The 16,114-nt window shown below is 35.2% G+C and overlaps 2 protein-coding genes across 4 annotated transcripts in view; both read left to right on the top strand.

The window, feature by feature from the left end:
• LOC146538701 (uncharacterized) overlaps positions 1–16,114 on the top strand; it is a 178,520-nt gene that overhangs the window by 28,046 nt on the left and 134,360 nt on the right. The window lies entirely within an intron of this gene.
• The window catches only part of LOC146538702 (cytotoxic granule associated RNA binding protein TIA1), a 102,325-nt gene that overhangs the window by 21,403 nt on the left and 64,808 nt on the right, over positions 1–16,114 (top strand). Inside the window, exon 2 of one of the 3 annotated variants that reach the window (XM_085187312.1) lies at positions 2,712–2,763. In XM_085187312.1, the coding sequence (XP_085043438.1) occupies positions 2,712–2,763 (52 nt within the window). Of the gene's footprint in view, positions 1–2,711; positions 2,764–13,105; positions 13,137–16,114 lie in introns of those variants that run through there. The other 2 variants (XM_085187315.1, XM_085187313.1) reach the window with 2 other exon arrangements.

Consider the following 16,114-nt stretch of genomic DNA (forward strand, 5'->3'; position numbering starts at 1 on the left):
TTCACAGTTTCACGTAGTATCACGCATATAGCTGAATAACCTAAGATACTCCGTTTCCGTCAAATATCTCCTAATATTCGAGATACTGCGTGTGGAGTGGCAGAACTCAACGCTGCTCTATGTTTGATAAAAACAATTTATTTGAGTCGGTAGTTATTTTTAATGTTTTAGTTCATCTTAAAGGTTAGATTAATGAGTTCTTATTGACATATTTCTCCATCCATCCGTACTTTATGCATTGTGTCATTTTTTCTCGTTTTTGGCTATTCTGTCTGACTGTAAACGATGGTTACGTGTTCGATCGCTATCACATTTTCTTACCGAGTAAATCAAGTTGCCGCCGTTGAACGCCGTTCCATCACTGAACACACGATCAATGATTGGAGTTTTGCGGAAAGCAGAAAACGTAGTGACTTGACACTAGATCTTTTCTACCGATTTTAAGTAAATACGAATCGAATTCATCAGTCCTTCAGTTTTTTCGTTGGTTAAAAAATATAATATTTTTTTATCTTTTTTTTTTATGGAAAAAGGACAAGGCAAACGAGCGCTCGGGTCTCCTGGTGGTGGTCACCGCCGCCCACGACCCCGTGCAGCACTAGAGGAGCTACCTAGTAGATTTACAGGATTTTTGTTAATACTTTTTTAATATCATACGTACAATTTAAATTATTTTACTATTGTATATGTACAGTTAGTAATTGTAATTGTATTGTGTTTTGTAATTGTGTAATGAGAAACTAAAAAGTATAAATCGAAGTGTACGAATCCGAAAAGGTCTAACTGTATACAGCGACACCTATGGAGCTTTTCACTTAACTTAGTGTTTTAGTACGAAAATCGAGAAGCGAACCTTTCAGTTATAATATAAAACAGCGCCATCTATTTTTTAACGTTGATACTACATGAACATCAAAGAAGCCGCTTTTCAACAGTTGTAGAAAAATACCGTAGATGGTGTTAGCACACTGTACTCCGCACATAGCGATAATTTACGATTTTTTTCTAACTTCATACTGTTTCAAGCATATAGCAGAGTAGGCAGAGGGAACCTAGAGTTAATAATAGATTTTCTTTATAACGATAATATTATTCATACTTTATAATATATTTTATGTTTAATAAATTGTAATATGAATAACAAAAAATAATCAAAGAATAGAATAATTATATTTTATCTAATTCAAAACCTCTATAGTATAATGAAATAATTAGAGTAAATAGGATTCACGCTCCAACCCATAATCGAACAATAAATAATATATAATGTATCGAAGCTTTTATGACGTAATTCCTATTAATCTATATTTTAAACATTATTAAAGATGGAGAACCACAGAGTGGACTCTTCGTAATTTGAAGAATTTGTTTTAGCTTCACGTATATAGCAGCATAGGTAGAGGGAACCCATGTACGCGTCGCGTTTTTTCTAACTACACAAGCACGTTTACAGTAATACGGCCTAGTCTATACCTTCCCCTCTAAATTTACAAGCGAAGTCACATAATTTCCTTAGTTGTTTCAAGTTGTAAACGCGGTTTTAGCTGTCGTGTATCGCTCGGAGGCTACAGGCGGCTAATTACAGACTTGAATTTATGAAAGCGTCCATTGTACCACGAGATTGACGTGATAAAGTAAGTAGGTAGTGGCCGTCGCGGGTTCAATTGTATTTCGGGGATTGGGGGGAATCCCTTCACGCTATAGTAGAATTAAAATTAAACGCTAAAAAAATTCAGAATATATAGTGTGAAATTTAACAATATCAAAGGTAAAATAGCTTGTAACTTTTTAACATACTGATTATAATCTTTATAAATTAATAAGGTGGTTATGACGCCGAGCTCTATCCATTGTCTAAGCATTATTCTTAAGTCTGGTTTAGTAAGAATAAAATATATATCTGTTATATAATTTTAAATAAAATAACTAAGAAAGTGGAAACACGCAGCCCTCGGGCGAATACAACGTTATAATAACCATTGTTTAATTTTAAAAGAGACCTGCTCGTGTCCGAGGAACTTTGAACTTGTAGTTACATTAGATTTTACTTGTAAAATCTAGACCCAATGTTGGGATGAGTGGGCAAAAATCTAGACTCAGTGGGTACGTTTATAAATATAAATAGATATAGTAATTAAGGAAATGACTGTAAACGAGACTGTGAAGGGACTCGATATCCACTCGAAAGAATGAATTATTTTCATTTTCTCTCTCTGGTAACAAGACAATGAGTTGCGTTGAGTGCTGTGGGTTGGACGGAACGGAGTGTCTAACACTATATTCCCTCTGCCTACTCTGGAGTACGCGTGTAGCTAAAAAAATGTAAAACAAAATCTAAGCATGACATTTTTTTTACAAACCATCCTCTGATTTAACCCTTAACTAATGTGTCAGATATTTTATATAAAAAAATGACAAAGAGTCATCGATGTCCTAACACTAGGTTTCCTCTCCAAGTGTAGTATCACAGCCGCGGGCGCGAAAGGGATGCCTACAACCCTATTTGACTTAAAATGTCTAACTTTTGGGTCATCTCTCAGGTCGGAGAATAGGAAAACTGATCGTGAGCCCTCCGACTCACTCTTGGCCGATTTGAGGAGGCACACACAACCTGTTTTGAGGCTGGATCCGCCTCAGTCTTCTTGTGTACAAAAAAATGCCGATTTCGTGCAAATTACAAAATAAAAGACCAAAATTTACCTTTGTTACAGATAGCAACGCTGGTGGCGAGCAACACGACGTCTACTCCGATGTCTTCAAAAGGTAAGATTATAATAGTAGATTCGTTTCTATTTTAATGCTAATATTTAGAATATTTAGCGGAACTCAACGCCGCGCTTTGTTAACCAAAAGTGAAAAGGCGGGTATGAAAATAATTTAAGAATAAACATTTCCCCGAGTGTGAATTGAATCCACGGCCGTATTTCAATACTGATATTAGTCCATTATAATTTTTTTAAGTCGAAATTTCAACCTGAACGAAAATAGGTCAAGATTTGAACAAATAAAAACGTAGCGGCCTTCGCGGGTCGGACGCCACAATACTAACTTTCTATAAACTTTTATTGAAATGAAAATATTTTTATTAACCACCTGCAAAGAAAAGAGCACAGGGAACGACTGTAATCGCGACGGTGGTGGGTTCGACTCCCAGTCGGGTTATTTTCTTTATCATTATCAACCACAAAGTTGAGTATGAGGTCGTCCTAGCGCACCCTGCCTGGCCTGCTGCGGCGGGATATAAAAAAACGTGTATTCTAATGTATTACGTGACTCAAACCGAACTGTACCGAACTGTAACATGATACAAGTTTGTCTGAACTTAGATGAATTACTTTGACGTAACTTACAATGGAGATAGAGCTTTCGGTTTCTTCTGAGCTTTGTTTAAGTTTTTGATTTACACATAGTTTAAACTTTTTTTTTGTTTCACGCTGTATCTCGCACACATAGGCAAAAGGTTCTTAACACTAGGTCCCAAACGAAAACAACACAACAACAGCGAAATGGAATCGATAATAAGACGCTCCCACTGTACCAGTACGGTGTTAATTACTTATATCTATACATACATAAATCTTTTATATACATATACATTGTGAAATTGTATCCGTTATCCTATAGCTTAAATATTTTGAAATTCACACAGTACCCTAAACTCCTTAAGAAATATCATTCATTTGGACTTTATTGTTATAAATATAAAGTCTAAATCAGCTTGACCAAATTTTAATAAGCGTTTGAATATTTGATAACGTAATTAGTTGCACGTGTATAATGGTAGAGAATAATTGAGATTTTGCTTTAAATAGTGATTTTGTGTTAATTTGTGAGTGGTTGTGTGGGTTCCGTGTACACTTCCTCCTTCTCCTTCTCCTCCCTTTATTAAGTCCTACATTTTTTTTTAGTTTTACACTGTATTCTGCAATATAGCAAAGAAGACAGATGAAACTTAGTGTTAAAGCACTCTATTTCCCCCCAATTTCTATAATATTGCATGTTGATTGGTAAAACTCAATGCCGTAGCTTTTCTAACAGGATGAGTGCGAATCCCACTCGCGGTAATTAACATTTAATATTTTGATTTCCTCGCTCATGTAACGAGGCAAAGCGCGGCGTTGAGTTCTGCCACCCAACACGAAATGCCTCGAGTCGATGAGTGAACGAGAGAAGAGGCTTAACACTGGGCTGCTTCTACCTATCCTAAAATAATAAGAAAAGAAAGATGATGCTGTCGTGGCGCAGCACGGAGACAATAAACACGTCAATTGTGGGTTTGATTTCCACGAGGGAAATAATTTATTTGCAGCTAGTAAGAAGACAAAATGCAGCGTAGAGTTCCACCACTCTCGAAAGTTTGGCGGAAAGTGTGAAACAATCTTAGCACTAGGTTCCTATAATCCAATTCCTTCAATACCATATACACACATGTCGAACTGATAACTCTCTTTTTTGAAGTCGGTTAAATAACAAGCTTCAGTATACATAATATAATTGCTAAAAACAAACCGTTCGTGTAATGAAAAGTAAATATATGAGAGAGGCCTAAAACAACAAAATCTATTATAACGATCAATATTGCTAAAATTATCTGAAAAATTTGCTTGTATGTGATAGTGAGTCTATATTCTACTTTATATCCTGCTGTATACCCAAGTATTGCATAAAAAAGATAGAATAAGTGATAGATAGAATAAATAGATAGAATAAGAAGAAGACTCAATACTCAATGTCTTGGTAATTGGGCTGAATATAGGTAGGTAGGTAACAATCTTAACACTAGGTCCTCTCTGCCTATTATTTCTTATTTCTTATAAAAAATCCAACATTAAATTGAACCCAGGCCTCTCTCATCCTAATATAATATTCCAATCAAAATCAGCCTAAACCACATGTATCGTGCGTGCGTTTCATTCCATATATGGGCATTTACAATTGTATGTAAACAGCTTTATTTCCCAAATGAATTGCAGACGGTTAAACTTTGACGTGACGGTGTTATGCGAGAGAGGTACATCCTCTTATTACAAGTTATATTTGACTTGCCGTGTTAGTATAAGAGCTTCTAATCCCGCAGCATGTATTCAATGTCGGTATTGGCAGGACTACGAATTGTCAATCCCGCGGGTTCTCGGTATTTGCGAAATCCCGCATGTAGAATATTATCTACTACAAAATATGTAACTATTACCTATATCTATATATATAAAAAATGTACATAAGAGAAAGAAAGAAAATATATGATAAAATGTTTGCGAAAGAAACATAACGAATGTAAAGTTTTAATGCCAAATTACTGCCTAGTGTAGCCCCAACTGTAGCCACCAATTAAGCATGTGACTTCGCCCATTCGAATTACACAAATATTTATTTACTAATCTAGATTATTTTCGTCTTTTGAACTTTTAATAACTCTATTTGTTTAACATCAACTGTAGACTAAAAACTAAAGTTTCATATAATTTTAAAATCTATACCTATACTGATAATAAAATCTGACAAAAAGATATATGAAAAAAAATGTAGCCCTTAATAATGTAAAAGAACCCAAAACAATGATTTTTTAAAATTTTGTCTATTTGTCTGTGCTTTATGTACGAGGTTCACGCTTATCTGAGAAACGGAATAACTGATTTAATTTTTATTATTATATTTTGGCAAGTTTCCCTTAACTTTTTTTTTGTTTTTGTTTTATTTCAATCGAATTATAAATAAAAAGTGGCAAAAAATAAATTTAATTAAGTCACCGACATTGCATAACTAAGAGGAAAGTATTAAACAAATGAATCCTAAAAACAAAGTTTCAAATGAAACATTCACAGTGGAATGAACTCACATGTAAATTATATTAAAAGTAAATGCTTTCAAGAAAATATATTTTTTATTTACACAGCGTCTGTCTGAAGTTGCGACGGTTGTAGGTTCTATTTCCACTCGGGGCAATGGATTATTTTTATTTTCTCCCTTCGGTTATAGCATAAACTGCGGCGTTCAGTTATGCTACTCAATATGCAACGCCAAGACGCTCCCCACGCATCACCCACTAGAGACTCCGTTTCGCAATTCGATCCCGATTTTGATTACTATTATTATTTTTGACACTCCGTTCCCATTAAAACACTAACGTCCCCAACTTTTCGCCGAATTCTGGAGACATTTCGTGTTTACTGGTAGATCTCAACACCGCGTTTTTGTCGTTACGAGTTTTATTGAGATATATTCTTCCTTTCCGCATACCACCGTCCATATCCCGCAAAGCGTTCGGAACGTATGGATATTAATATATATTTTGTTTCATATTATTTCTATTATTTGTTTTATTATATGTTCAAAATGCTATATGCACAGTGCGAGACTGTGAATGTGATGGTCGTGGGTAGCGGCGATCACTTACCATCAGATGACCTGACCATGAATTAATATGCCTGAGTGGGAACGTTTACATTCGTTCGCTGACCCACTGCGCTACGACGGTCTTCAGAAAAATCCTTTTGTTTTTATTCAGTAAAGTATAAAAGAACCTTTTTATACAAGATTAAAACATAATATTATTTTTTAGGAAGAAAAAGTCTTACACGAGTAGGTACCTAAAATTTTTCAATTGTTATAACATAATTATGATTCTCTACACAGTATAAAACAAATTCGCTGGGTAGCTATACACGCTTGGAACTTTGAAAATACGCAATGGATTTTAATGCGGTTTTCATTAATAGACAGAATTGTTCAATAAGATTTGCGCAATATGCATATTAGAATGAAGCCGAGAACCTTTTTAGATTCACATTGTTACCAGCTCTTAGTAGGGTGAGCAGAGAGGATCCTGGGAGCATAAAGTTAAGATACGTCGTTTCATTAACGCACTTCCGTTCTCCACTTTCCACCGAATTCTCGAGGTATGCGTGTTAAGTGACGTAGCTCAACGCCGCGTATCGCTTCGTTACCAGAGCAAAGAAATGAAAAATAATTTATCACCCCGAGGTTATATCGAACCCACAACTGCCATACCAGTCAGACGCTGCGCCACTGACTGCGCCACGACGGTAAAAGTACACTTTTTTAATTATGATTTATTCTGCATAGAATGGTTAGAACAGACTCTCCGGTCACTTCTTTCTGTCCTAATTCGATGCATTGTATATTGTATAGTGGTGGAACTTAACGCCGCGCTTTGTCTTAGATCACTAAATTTCTTTACCAGAGTAGTTAAGTAAATAGAGGGAACTTAACTCTAGGTTCCCTTTGTCAACCTGCCTGCATGCGGGATACAGCGTGAAGCTAAGAAAAACTACCTAATATTTGTCTTTCACTCAATTCAAAAGCATATCAATATTTTGATAGAAACTTTATATACCTTATTCTTTTTGACATAAGGTTATTTTTCCTTTGAAAATAAGTGAAATTTTTCAAGACAATACAGATCTTATGTACATAGTATTAGGAGTCATGTACAGTGAGAATGGAATTTATTTAATAATAGACAAACAGATTGTCACTATGTGTAGCGTTAGTAGAAAAACATTTTTTTCTATTTTTAATGTAATTTTGTATGCTAGGAACTGTGTCCTTCAGATAGAAAAGGAAATTTAGTGTTAAGACACCCCACTCACGATGTCCAGTAATTAACACGTTGCTACGAAGTGTTGATTAGTGAAACTCAACGCCGCGGTTAGTCTTTCTACCAGTGCGAGGAAATAAAAACAAACAAAACCCGAAGTGTTGCGTTTACAGACTGATGCTGTAACATTGCGCCACGACCGAATTAAAAATTTATGTCACTACCTTTTTAAGGTTCCTTCAAAGATTTCTAGTCGTCCATCTGCTCTTGTGCAGGAGAAGATCTGTTTCTCATGAAATTATTTCCGCGTATATGTACGAATGTATATTCAGACATTAATTCCTGCCACTTAATACGTAGGTTCTCAAAAATTGCGACTAGGTTCCCTGCCCACTCTGCTATTACTTCACCACTTCGCTTATTATAAAAATAAATAAATTTAAAAAATCTTATTTGCTGTCGCTACACAACCACGAAGGTAATATGGCCTTTATTTACGAGCGTTTTGGGAATTGTATTTAGATGTTTGTGTTTCTACCCGACTTTTCCTATATAATATATAGTATTTATATACTATACATGTATAGCATAGAAGACGCCAAAGAGACCCAGTGGGAATATGGGTGTCTGTAAACACGATGATTGTGGGTTCATATACTAGAGGGTGACTGATTATACATATAAATGTCATATTTAATTTTAATACGCTATATCTGTATAAAATCTTAGGCGGCGAAAATGGAGTGACTTGACACTCTGTGCTATATCTACCTATAGGTGTGACGCGTGATTGTAAAAAAAAAGTACTAACATATTTCCGATTGAATGAAATATTTTCATTTCTTTGTTCTAGTAGCAAGGCAATGTACGCGGCGTTGAGTTCCGCCATTCTCGAAAATTGGGCGGTACGTGGGGAATGGAGTGTTAAGTTGTGGGGGGGGTTTCTTCTGCCTAATCTGCCACATGGGTAATATAGCGTCCTCGATTGAAATTTTAATACACGACCACTGACTCTATATATAAAAACACATTTATTTACACCTTTTTTCATATTCAGTTCATTTCACACAAGCCGTCGATCAGTTCGGCCAAATGCTTACGTTTCTTAAATAATGTATTTTCATACGAGTACATTTTATGAAGAATACGTGTCAAAAAGGGATCAAAATCCTTTTATGCAGAATATATTTTATGTGAAAATACTACCAATATTAGAATTTATACGCATTCATAGGACGGAGTGTCTTGGCACTAGGTACTCTCTGCCTATCCTGTATAGTATGATAAAGCGTGAAAGGAAAATATAAAGATACAAAAATATTTTGCTCTTCTAAATGAAATTCTATAGAATGTGCCTGAAGCTATAAATTATATGAGCCTTAACTCGAGTAGTCTCTGAAGAGTTCCACTCTTCGGGTCCTGGCTCCGTCATCAGGCCAGCTCGATGATACCATATTATTGTATTGTCCTCTAAGCTACAATTATTACAAGTGTGTCAAATTAGTATCTTATATTTTATTAAACATATAGTTACAAGTTGACCTAAGAAAAACGTGTTAAAAACGGAGACCGGAGTATCTTAACACCGAACTGCGTACCCTGTTATATGCGGGATACAGCGTGAAGGGACAAAAATAAAAAATAATAATATAAAAACCATGCGCGTACATAGCGCTAATTCGAGACGCAGCTGCGTAAGAATCACTGAAGTTTGTTCTAAAAGTGTTTTAGTCAACAACTTTTGCTATAACCATCTAGAAGTCCTCAAAAATTGAGGGTTATATAGAAGACAAGTGACCTACCGCCGCTTTACTTGTTTAATTTTTTGTTATTTTGTATAAGTTATACAAAATATTTATATACATTTTAGCCTATGTGTCATCCTGATAGACTATAATTTACATTTATATTATTTATGCGGTAGGATAAGATGTGACAAATAATTATAACGTTTTATTCTAAGCTACAACTTTGTCCTGGTTTTGTATCCTGCATATAGTAAGTACGGTAGATAGAAGGAACCTAGTGTTAAGAACGAACTTCTTGATTCAAGTACATTTTAATATTATTTGTTACGCTACCTGAATTAAATTTTGAAATAATTATAAATTTCAATTCCCCATTCTGGTATAAAAAACGCAGTGTTGAGTCCCGCCACTAAGCAAGTAATGTTAAATAGAATACAAAGAACGGAGTGTTTTAATCCTAGGTCTACCCTACTATAATATGCAAGCGATGCAAAATATTATCCAGCAATATAGCCATTTGCTAAGAAAACATTATCTTTTACCGTGTATTTTAGTTTCAGTAACAATTTTCTAAGAAAAAGGAACGCTTGTTACTAAGTCAAAACAATATATTTTATACAAGTCGTAGCATGCACCTTTGTTTCCGTAGAAGTCCTCTTCTAGTGATCTTCAATACTCCCTAACTTACCTACATGCCAAATTTCGGCGTTCTACGCCGCGTAGCTATTCATTGTTGAGATATAGAATACATGAGTATTATGAGTTCAAATTTCTTTTTGAAAATATTAACTGTGTAACCAACTTTAATAAAAAGAGTTTATCTTTGGTAACAATACAAAGCGCGGCTTTGTTTTCTGTCACTCAACACGCAATGTCTCGGAAAAGGAGGGGAAAGTGGAGAAAAAAGTATCTTTACACTAGGCTCCCTCTCCCTATCATACTATATGCGGGATACGACGCGAAACTATAAATAAACCTATATCTTATTCTGGCACGCAGCTACCAACTCTGCAGTGACACATCACTAAATAAAAAAAATAGAGTAACAAACAAAAAAGAGCATTTAACAATTAATATTTTAAATAGACAATGAACCTCTCGATACCGGAAATTGAAATACACAAACTCCACAATATGAATGTACTAAGCGTAGCATTTTGCTACGGCGTAGCGGGTTTGAACAAAAAAGAGAAAAATCGTAAATAAATGCATAGAATAACGTCATCGTAGTACGATGTTTGACTGTGGATGATGGTTGTAGGTTCAATTTTGTACAGTATACTAGGCACAGTCTCAAGCTTGCACATCACAGCGAGAAAATTAAACAACTTGAGACTAGTGTAGTAAAGAAATTTTGAAACATGTCAGTAAAAAACAGGCTTCGGGCAGTGCTTGGGAAACGATTGTGGGTTTGATTCCTAGTCAGGTAATGAATTTTTGAGTAACCTAACGGTTTATAATTGTTTCTATACAGAGAATGCATAAAGCGTTTTATTAAGTGCATTTTGTTTTCATGTAAATATTAAAAATAATGGACACTCCACTACTTAAAACTTTACAGCATAATATGTTCTTAAGTTAGGAACATGCAGATAAACCACTTTGTTTTACGTAAAATGTTTTTTTTTATATTCACCTGCTTTAAATACCACCAATGCAGGGGTACAAGCGTGCGATTGCAAACAACTGCGACTAAAACTGTGGGTTTGATTCTCTATCTACAAAAAAATAATGTACGTGTTGGTGCACTATGTGTGATGTCTCTCTGGTTCTCTCTGGTAAGGGGCTCAGCATCTAGAGACGGTTGTGGCGTCGTGACGTTAAATTCAACCACCACGTCTCGCAAGACATAGTCACTGCATAGAACTACTGGGTGCCGCCTGCTGCCTCACCCACGTGGGTGAAGTATAACTAACAATTATGTATGAAACAATATGAATTGTGTTGTTCATATAATATATTTTATTTTTGTTGATACATAACACACACATTCTAAGCGCTGCATAGTGTCTGAACACTTACGTAGATAGACTATCCAACAGAAACAAATATTTTTTTAATTCAAACCAGTAATTCTATTTAGACAGGCCGAAGTGTTTTATCAAACTATGGAGAGATTACTGTTATACCTCTCGCTCTAACTTTTACTGCGTACAAATGAACTCTAGACCTACTCCTGGTCAGTTCGTTAGTGATTTGACTTGCTTACTTCAAAATTACGATTATTAGGGATATTTGATTCCCATGGGACTATGTATGTTCTACTGTAGTACGAGTTTTAGATTGAATATATAAACTTGCAGGAGAATTTTTTCTGACCCTGTGTGTTGCATGAATAAAATATAAATATAAAATTAAAATTAAATCTTATAATAAGTAGCAGCAGGAAAATTAGACAAAATGTAAGAAAAGAAGACACCCCTTTAGCACTAGGTTCCTCTGCCTATACAGTGTGAAGATAAAAAAACGAATACATTTTTCTCGAGTATATATCTGTGTACGTGCAGAGATAAATTACACAATATATTGCAAACGTTATAAGTTTCATCCAAATCGGTTCAGCCCATAATATGAATCATAAAAATGTATGTATGTAATAATCAGTGCGTTGTACTATGTTTCTCAAAGTTACAGATTTTTTTCCATCCAACAACGTTGAAACGGAAAATAGGTTAACTTACTTAATCATTCATGGCTTGAAGAATTTTACTTGAAACGTACACGAAAATATTTTTGGCAAAAACAAGATTTTTAGTTAGGAATAGAGCCTGTAGAGATATATAATTTATTAAAAAAAGCTAATAATCTATACTACTCTATATTAATACTATAAAGTTAAACAATTAGATTGATTGAAAGCTTATCTGGGGAACTACTTCTTTTTAGATGAAATATTCTTTTTGTATTACATTAACCACTTATCGAGAGGCCAGTCATGGCGCAGGGCAGGACTGTGTGGTGTTGATACTCGCTCGAGTAAATGAAATATTTCATAACTTCGTTTTCTCACTCTGGTTACGCAAAGCAAGGCATTGCGTGCCGCCACTCAACACATAATGCCTCTAGAATTCATCGGAAAATGGAGAACGGAAGTGTCTTAATGAGAACGAAGTGTCCTTACACTAAATTCCAAACAAAATATTAAGAAAAAATGTAGGCTATATTTATGATTGTCATTTAGTTAACTAGCAGTCCGTAGCTTTTGAAATGTATCATGTGTCATACACAATTCTTAGTTATTACCAGTTGACCACGCGAAGCCGCAAGTAAAAAGTATTTATAGTATAGTTAAATAACTTTACCTAATTAAAGTTAACGTTTTATTGGACTTTCTGTTATTTCTAGGGACCAATCACTATGTTAAGATACTATGCAATACAGAGGATGTAATAACATATAACGCAATTTATTACTGCAATGTTCCATTAAACGGAGTTAAGTAGATTTTGCTGAACTAACATACATATTAGATTGATGTTAATTGATTGCTAGGGGCTAGTGCTCGCTCGCACGCTCCATATAAAAAATTGATAAAAAAAATACTTTCTAGAATTCCGTATAAAACAATGGAAACAATTTTAAAAATATAAATATTGATTAAAAAAAAACACATATAGTAATAAAATTCACTAATGTTGAGAACCATTGAGCATTTGCGATGCCAAAATTCATTTCTACCGTCTCTCCGTGCGGGGGAAGGAGAAAAAAGATATATGGGAGTGAGTGAGACAAACGTATGGACTGAGCTACGCCTAATCAATGCATACAGCCCTGCAGAGTTCAGGCTTCAGTATGCTTCGTGCTCTCAACGGAGGCGGTGCGCTTTCTCTGTCTCTACATAATAAAAAAAAACAAAGAAAAATTAAATAATATGAACCAATTGATTATAATTACTTGTTAATTGCCAAATAACTGGAAATTTAATTGGTTAAATAATAAACTCGGTTGTGGTCACACCGTTCGTAGCTCTTTTTAGTGAATTTTTGATTTTCTAAATATTTTATATCATTTTTTATACATATAGAGTGTTGCCAATTTTTAAATGTGATTTTTTTTATTTCTACATATGGTAGGGGTGGCGGGTACGAGTTTCTTTGTTCCCAGCACTGGATTGCGATAGCAGAAGTAGTAAGTAGATTTGTGTAGCCATTTTGACGTAGCACGGATGCGCTTAAATTTTTTATACAATACTAGTCGAAACACCTGGATTCTAACATATAATATGTTCCATACAATCCCATACAGACCAAAAAATCGTAATATGATATAAAATATATGTGAACTTTTTAATCTGTTGCGCTTCATGAGCCTGAAGTTGTAAAATCTTTTGTCTAGCTCTACGTTAATATTGGAGGGGTCTTTGTATGGCTCGCACACTTATATATTTGTATTTTAATGTATTCATGTATTGCTTATACATACAGAAACAACTGTATATGTTGAAAATGTTATATTTAATACGATATGAGAAATTTCTTTGTGTCTGTATGTATTCATATCTCACGTTGTATCCCGTTTATAGCAGAGTAGGCTGCTTAAACACACAATTTCATACATTTTGCCCGATCGAGTCAAGCCCGCATGGCGCGTTGTATAGCAGAACTCAACGCCGTGCTTTGTCTTGTTACCGGAGCAAGGCAAATGAATACAATTCATTCCTACGAGTGGAATCGAACCCACAACCATTTTACGGTGGGATTCTGTGCCGCTGCGCCACTACAGCCCCTTCTCAGCGATTTTTAGGTTTAAATTGATTTTAAGGGTATGTGTATTTTCATATATGTAATGTTTGTATGTATTAATATTAAGAAAAAAAAATGTTAATTATAATTTTTTTCTTAGTACAAATTAAAATAATTATTCGTTAAAGACGACTGTCAACGCTACAGTTTGTGGGGTCAATTCCCACTCGAGCAAATAAAATATTGTATATATTTATTTCTTCGTTCTGGTCTCTGTCGAGGCGACCGCGGCGATGAGTTCCACCACTCAACACGCAATGACTCCGGAATGAAGTGTCTTAACACTAGGTTCCCTCTGCATACCCTGCTGTGTGATAGCTAGATACAACGTGACGCTAAAAAAGACTAATATTATGAAACTGCACAATTTGTTTAGCCTCATTACCTAATCTCAGGAACTATTGGAAGGATCAAAGTTACCTCGGGAATATAGAATGTTTCACAGAATACTATTAGTTATTTCCATTTGACAACACGAGCGAAGTCACAAGTACAAGCTATACATTATATATCGTTAACATATTTTATGTTTGGGGATATTGTGGACGCTACGCCGTAGGCATTTAAGTGCTACTGACGTATCTCTTTAGGCAAGTCGTGTTGTAGCGGCACGAGCGTGCAGCTGTATACACGATGGTTGTGGATTCGATTCCCACTCGACAAAATGAAATATTTAATAGGTATTGATAATTCGATCAAAGCTACTACTTTTTTGCGGGAATTGAATCACAAACTGCTACTTATATCAATTGCCAAAAAAATATTTAAACATTGAACACAATATTACCTTTTTACATGTTATTTTTGTAGCTTCACTATGTGTCACGTAAATACAAGGCAGACAGAGGCAACCTAGTGCTAAGACACTCTTTGCCCACTTTTCACTCCAATTTTCACATTGTGTGCATAGTGGCGGAGCTCCACACCGCGCTATGTCTCCGTTTGCCCTCCGAGCAGAAATCGAGATCACAACCGTCACGTCTACGGTCAGACATCTCACTGATCATACATGTGTAGGTTCAGTAGATTGTGAGTGACTGACTGACTAGAAAGTTTTTGTTAGCATTACGCTGTATCCCGCACTTAGCAGGCCAGGCAGCGGGCACCAAGGGTAATCAAACCCATACCACACCCTGATGGCCTGCGCCACGACTGTTCTCATTTAGTTAATAGTAGAAGGATTTTTTTCACATCTTTTTCAGCTTCTCGCTGTACAGCGTAAGCGTCTTGCGTTCAATAAAAAAATACAATATAGAAATTTAAATATATTGTATTTGTAATTGCTGTAATTATTATACATACACGTGTCAGGCTGAATTCAACACACAATTTTAAAATGTTATGTTTTTAGTTTATTTTATCCTGCATATATCACAGTAGGCAGAGGGAACCTGGGAACCTAGTATCCCGTATAAGTCACTCTATTCCCATTAAGACACATCCAAACAACTGCGATCTCAACCGATTGACTAACTAAACGTAAGTAACGCAAATACAATAAAATTATCTCTGAATGTAAATCGAACCTGTAATCCTCGTTCACTTAGCATATAGCTGCGCCTTGACAGTTATCAGAAATTCTAACATTTCAATCAACTCAGAAACTACAACTTATTCAAATTGTAATTTTCTTTAGTAAAATACACGCCTCGAGCCATTTGTGGTTGACATTCACTAAATTACTACTAATATATTTAATTTTATTTCATTTTATAAAAAGAATAGTCATGGTGGAGTGGCGTAGCGCGGGACTGTAAACGCGACAGTTGTGGGTTCAATTCCCATCTGGGGGAAATGATTTCATTTCATTTCCTCGGTCTGGGAATCGAATCCACAACCGTCGCGCTTACCGCCACAAGTTGTGCCACTATGCCACGACCTCAGATCAAACAGATTAGAGACTATTTTATAACATATCTAACAATATAGGTCGTTCTTTCATACAACTTTATTAACAAAAAATGATGAGTTTCACACAAACAATAGCTTACAAAATTGCTAGAGATTAGATGGAAATTAATAGGAGATTTAAAAAGTGACTAATAGATATTCTGCCTATAGAATTT

This window comes from Heliconius melpomene, chromosome 6 (assembly GCF_056956725.1).
Source record: "Heliconius melpomene rosina isolate 202511_hmr_F chromosome 6, ASM5695672v1, whole genome shotgun sequence".
NCBI classification, from domain to species: Eukaryota; Metazoa; Arthropoda; class Insecta; order Lepidoptera; family Nymphalidae; genus Heliconius; species Heliconius melpomene.